The sequence below is a fragment of the Gymnoscopelus braueri genome (assembly GCF_963280865.1).
Source record: "Gymnoscopelus braueri genome assembly, chromosome: 18".
In the NCBI taxonomy this organism is placed as follows: Eukaryota; Metazoa; Chordata; class Actinopteri; order Myctophiformes; family Myctophidae; genus Gymnoscopelus; species Gymnoscopelus braueri.
The window spans coordinates 27077490-27083910 of record NC_137618.1 but is presented as its reverse complement, the minus strand read 5'-3'; the positions used below and the strand labels follow the sequence as shown (position 1 = coordinate 27083910).

Here is a 6421-nt window from a genome sequence, read left to right as displayed (position 1 = left end):
TTTTTCCACCTTTTTTTCACTGTCCGCTCCTCCCTTTCTTTCCTTCCTTATTTCTTTCTTTCTTCTTCCCTTGCTTTTTCCCCCCTCGGTCAGTGTGCTCTAATGTCTCTAGTTACCCAAATGAGCGCTACTGTTCCAAAAGCCAATATTTATACAAAAAAAACATGGAAATAAAAACTAAAAATAGCACGTGATGACAGCAAGTCCAACCATAATAACAACAATAATAACAATAATGATAATAATAATAATAATCATGGATAAAGATAGCAATAAATAGGGTTGGTGGAGTTTAAGTGCGGGTAGGTGTGGTGGAACACATGACTGCGAGCACCAGTTAGAGAGAGAGAGAGGGGGATGAGGGGAGACAGATGGAGAGAGCAGAGGGAAGAGTGAAACGGGTGGGCTACCGCTACCGCACATAAAGTGACTGATTGTTTGGTTGCCGAATCTCTACTCCATCCCCTCCTTTTCTTGACGTTTTTTCCCGCTGCACATGTCAGAAGGTTAGTGGCCTGGAAGGGCGCGGAGCGCCTCTGGCCCAAAAGTATCCCTCCACGCCACATCCTCAGAGGATTTTGCACATTGTTACCCACAATGCCCACGGTCCACTCTCTCTCGCTCTCTGTCTGTCTGTCTCTCTCTGCCAAACTGTCCACCGCCGTTCAAATGTCTCTCTGTCGAATCACCGAAAACCTCACAGCTGGGTCATGAGTCCAAATAAGAAAGGCCTTAAGGAGGGGTGAGAGAGAGAGAGAGAGAACGTCACCCCTCCGCTAAAATGCCAGTGTGTGAGGGGCTTAGTTAAGGGCGAGATAGGACAGGAGGTGAGTTTGGAGTGGGTTGATGTCTGAGAGGGAGTCCATTTTTACTACATGAAGTGTAGTTTGAAGTGTTGTCCATCAAAGTCCTCAGGCAGCGAAAAGAGTAGTCAGTGTTTGTCCTGAGGATTTATGGCATTGTGGAGGTCTTGATCAGTCCCCCCCTCCCCAGGGACTACACCATATGACAGAGTGTGGTGTGTGTGTGTGTGTGTGTGTGTGTGTGTGTGTGTGTGTGTGTGTGTGTGTGTGTGTGTGCGTGTGTGTGTGTGTGTGTGTGTGTGTGTGTGTGTGTGTGTGTGTGTGTGTGTGTGTGTGTGTGTGTGTGTGTGTGTGTGTGTGTGTGTGTGTGTGTGGGGTGTGTGTGTGTGTGTGTGTGTGTGTGTGTGTGTGTGTGTGTGTGTGTGTGTGTGTGTGTGTGTGTGTGTGTGTGGGTCTGGTGGAGAGAGAGAGAGAGAAAGAGAGAGACAGAGAGAGAGAGAGAGAAAGAGAGAGAGCAGTTATTGGATGGAGCAGACAAAAGCCCACCTTCCTTGAAGAATGTCATCTTTGGGATTGGCTGGCTGAGAGAGAAGGTTGTGATCGTTTCCAGTTCTTTACATCCATTAACATACAGAGATGGTATTCAGATTTTGTACAGTATCATCTTGTGTTTGTGGAGGTATAGGAAGTAGCAGTTCTATCTCATGACAAAAAAAACTACATAAAACTGTCTTCCACAGTTCCATATCAGATGCTGTGTCACAGCACAGCAAAGTGGCAACCTGCTTTCTCCCACTGAGGTAACATTGTAATTTCACCACTCCACAATATGATCTTGCAGATATCAGATATTTTGTCTGAAATTATCACTAATTGTCTCGTAATTTTTATGATTGTGTCTCTCTTTTCACGAGAGCCACACGTCCCTCAACACTCACACAGCCTCTGTGTAGCCACACTCCACCCATCAATGTCCTTTTGAGTTTCTCATGTACATTCTCCGACTCCCTCTTTACATCTCTGCTCTCTTCCTCTCTGCCCCCCCCCCCCCCTTGTGTTGCTGTCAAGTCTCTATCTCTGGTACTCAGCCTGCTCTCTGGGACTGGACGAGGTACTCCCGGCGGTCAGAGGCCCACCAGGCCGAGCGAGACCCTTGTCCTTGCCCTCGTCCTGAGCCGCACCGCTCACTGACGAGGCCTGGCTGGAAGTGGATCCAGAGGAGGCCGGAGGCTGGCTCAGCCCTCCGCCGTTCCCGCCGGCCGTCTCCGAGGACGCGTACATCTCTTCGGCGCCGTCCTCGCTGGACTCTGGGTCCTCGGAGCCCGAGAGCAGCTCCTCGTCCCGATACTCGCTGACGTCCACGCCGCCGCTGGCAGCCGCCCCCTCGCTCAGCTCCTTGAGGCGGCCGTGGTGCTTGACGTGGTAGCGCTGGTTCTGGAAGAACTTGATGATGGTGTGCTTGGGCAGGTCCAGCTGTGCAGACAGGGTGTGGATGGCCTCCTGGTCTGGGTAGAGGCCGACGTCCTGGATGAAGCTCTGTAGGGTCCCCAGTGCCTCCAGGGAGATCTACAAGATAGCAGAACGAGAAATCATTTTGGTAAGTAAGAGCCCATAACGAATAGGCTGTTAGTTGTACTCAAATGTTGTTGCATGGGTTATATAGAGTAGTGATTGTCAAAATGCATCCTCAAAATGTTCATGTCAAGGACCCCCAAATTAATATGTATTTTGCAACAGACCCCAATTTGAAAAGATGATGTGCCAGGGACACCCATAAGAGAAGATGTCAACCTCTGTTAAGATTTGTCAACATTTTTCTCAAATAGCCGAGGGACTGGGACCCCTTAAACACCCCCCCCCCCCCCACAAGGATCCCCTGGGGATCCCTGGACCCCACTTTGAAACCCAGTGAGATAGAGTTTGGGTATATGTACTTTGGTGCGTGATCGTGGCTTCTTGGTTCCACCGCTGACATTGCCAGGCGTACAACCGACGACTCCTGCTGTTCCCACCATGTTCTGTGCTCCGTCCTCAACCACCGGAGGGGGAAGGGCCAGGGGCTCCTCTCGCATGGGGGAGTGGTGGTGCTCCTTCAGGGGTGTCGGGGGCGGCCTGTGGAGTGGCTGACGAGAAAAAGTAAAGAACTAATTAATGGGGCACAGTGACCCCTCTTCAAAATTGCATCCTGGAATGCCACTAAAACACTTTACCACTTAAACCCTATACACTCCGTTGACCATTTACAGGCATGTGTGTGTGCACGCGCGCGCGCGTGTGTGTGTGTGTGTGTGTGTGTGTGTGTGTGTGTGTGTGTGTGTGTGTGTGTGTGTGTGTGTGTGTGTGTGTGTGTGTGTGTGTGTGTGTGTGTGTGTGTAGCCTACTCTATGTGTGTGCACATGCATCCATTCACATTATGCATGCATGTGCATACTTTACATGAATGGACTGCAAGGCACCACTTGTTTTAAAAGGATCCCTGGCTAATGAGCCAAAGATGCCTTAATACATTATAATTGCCCTCTATAACTAAAACATATTTTTTTACAAAACACCTTAAATATTTTATTTATTTTAGAAACAGTTCATCTTTTAGTCAAGAGGGGCAATGCCCATCGCAAGTTGATGACGTCATTTGTCCATGTGTGGTCTAGCCCTATGGAATGCATGTGCAAAAATAATATTTAAAATATTGATTTGATTCTCATATTAACCTTAGGCAGTATTAAGTTTTTTATTTTCTACATGATCTACAAATGCAAAATGATATAGCAAGTATACACATTCAGCACCAAGCAGGTTTTAGAATGTCCCCATATAATGCTATCTGTTTTCCTCTCACCACAGACAGCCACTGAGCCATTCCTCTCTCTACGCTTACAGACAGTAGCCAGAGCCACATGGGTTTTGCAGAGGGTGAGAACAATATTGTTTCACAGCTCACAAAGCATGGCCTATTAGCCTGCTCCGTGCCTTCATAACAGACTGCCGGCCGCCATGAGTACCTTTGACCTGATGCGTGTAAGATTAGCCAAGCATCTGTCTGCCCCCATCAGTCTCTCATTTACTAGCTTACGACATCCCATCACTATTTAACCTGCTCATTCATAACCAGAGGAGGAGAGAGAGAGAGAGAGAGAGAGAGAGAGAGAGAGCGAGAGAGAGAGAGAGAGAGAGAGAGAGAGAGAGAGAGAGTTTCCTGAAACTACAGAGAGAGAGTTGAGTACCAAGTTGTGTCTGCTTCAAGTTAGCAATTAGATTGACGTGAAATATTGAATGTCTACCGCGGTTTTTAATAGCTGATAGCTGAGGGGAGGAGAACTAGTGGAAGATTATATAGCGTGATTATGTACAGTAAATCTAGTAAACCAGTAATCCATTGTACATGCTGTTGGGAGTAGCCGCTGCTGGTGTAGTGCTTAAGTTACCTGCCTTCAGAACACATTAACTTCATATAATTGGTCCTTACTAATTATTATTAATATGGCACAATTTCCATCTACTCATTCTGCGTCTCTTTGGTGGAAAGTTGTCATTCTGAAATTTAAGCCATTGTTCTTGCATTAATAAAGAAAAAAAGTCCTGTTTGAAATGACCAAACCTGCCTACTGATGATGTCACTGGTAGGCAGGTTTCTGACCTGCCCACAGCCTTCCTCTGAGACCCAGACCGAGGAGACAGAAATGGCACCATCTTATTAAGGAGCATTAGGGAGGACCAATTATGTGAATATGTGGTTGAAAATATGTGGTCCTTTAAGGATGAAACCCAACCAGAGTCTAGTCTGCCGCCTCCCTCTCAGCTTTCCCACTGTCTTTTTCTAAATAAAAAGAATAACAGGGAGAACAATTGAATAAAAGGGAGAACGGACTGCCCACACACCTTTAAAACAAATACTAGAGCATGTATGAGAGACCGTGATGCTACTGTGGAGTAGGTGTGTGGGAGAAGCGTGTTATGCTATTCTGGTGGGTGGGATCCTCTGTGGTTATTTGACAGTGCTGTGGAGGGCAGGGTGAAGTGCAGGAAGGAGCGAAAGTGGCCGGTCGGTGGCTGTTTGTCAGAAGGTACGGTGGCTGTTGTGAGAGGGCTGTGGTTGTGTCCCTCCCGTTGGCTTAAAGAGCAGGGAGGGGCCCTCCCCACTGGAATGCCCAGCTATAAATCTGTGGTGCATTAAAATTAAAGGACCCACATAAAGATAATAGTCATTCGCCTTTCTCTCCCTCTCTTCAATAATAACAGGGTATTACTTGAATAATATCGAGGGCAGGCCAGACCATGAAATTGCTCCGATTTCACTGCGCGGGGGCTTTTTCTGCTGGATTGTGGGGGGGGAATTTACAGGAAGTTTTTAAGATTTTTTTGTATCCTCATTTCCCACTCACTCTCCCTCTCTCTCTGTCACACAGATGACAGATTTAGATATTGTGCAACAGTTGTGGGAATGGTGGTAAGTGATGCGACGTAAACGAGAAAAGGTTGCCAGGAGTAGATATCTACCCCTGCCCTAATAAAGGACCACACAGCCACAAACATCTCTGCTCAAACTCAGTGAGACAGCGAGACACTTAATAACTAAATTGAGGGTGAATCATGGAGGGGGATTGTTGCAAAACCGGCCTCCCTTCCTAAGCTTTTTGCACGGACCCTCATCATCTCCACTGTTATTTGGGCAGACAGCAAGGACTCTTGGATTGATATCACGCGTACAAGCGCACTTGCACACACACACACACACACACACACACACACACACACACACACACACACACACACGCGCGCGCGCGCGCGTGCGCGCACAGACGAACACAACATGCAGACACACAGAATTGCAGGGCCTGGTCTCCTTCACGCGCTAATGGTGATGTTAGTGGCAGAGAGAGGGAGAGAGAGAGAGAGAGAGAGCAGTGCGGAGCCATGCTTGGCTCCTTCACACTTCATCTCAGTCGGCTCCACGCCTCCCTCCTCTCTTCGTCTCTTCTTTCCTATGTTCCACCTCCACCTTACACTCCTTTTCCGCCTTCCTCTCTTTTTCTCCCACGTCCCTTCCCTCCGTTCCCCTCTTTCAGCTTCTCCCTCTTCTTTTCCCTCTGTGCTTCTTGCTCTCCTCTCTTTCTCTTCACTCCTAATGCATCAGGACACTAATAAAGCGTGTGCGTCTGCCAAGCCAACATGACTCCATGTCCAAGTCAGCCCTGACTCCGACCAATGCCAGTAACTCCCCCCAAAGTCCCTCTGCAGCCCCCCCCCCCTCTCTCTCTCTCTGTCTCTCTCTCTCTCTCTCTCTCTCTCTCTCTCTCTCTCTCTCTCTCTCTCTCTCTGCCCTTATTCCCTCTTGCTCCACCCACCTCCCTTACCTTATTCTCCACCCCATGTTCCAACTCTCCCACAGCTTTTCAGCATAAGTCCATCTCCCTCCTCTGCCTCCTCTGGCTGATTTCAGCCGTGCATCCACATTTCTCAAGCCCCGTGCCAAGCTCAAGACAAGTGAAAATAAATGATAGGCATTGCATTCTGTCTTCAGGTCAGACATTTATAGCGCTGAACTGTCTGTGGTATCGTTTAACTGTAATTTACCTGAAAATAATTACAGTGAATTCGTCTCCACCTATTTGTCTCTT

The 6421-nt window shown here is 48.0% G+C and overlaps 1 protein-coding gene across 4 annotated transcripts in view; it reads right to left on the bottom strand.

The window, feature by feature from the left end:
• Positions 1–1095: 1095 nt before the first annotated feature.
• Positions 1096–6421, bottom strand: part of satb2 (SATB homeobox 2) — a 53984-nt gene continuing 48658 nt past the window's right edge. For 3 of the 4 annotated variants that reach the window (XM_080412302.1, XM_080412305.1, XM_080412303.1), the window contains exons 13-14: positions 2738–2947; positions 1096–2369 (exon numbers count right to left, since the gene is read on the bottom strand). In XM_080412302.1, the coding sequence (XP_080268428.1) occupies positions 1875–2369; positions 2738–2947 (705 nt within the window). In that variant the 3' untranslated portion in view covers positions 1096–1874. The remainder of the gene's footprint in view (positions 2370–2737; positions 2948–6421) is intronic. The other variant, XM_080412304.1, reaches the window with a different exon arrangement.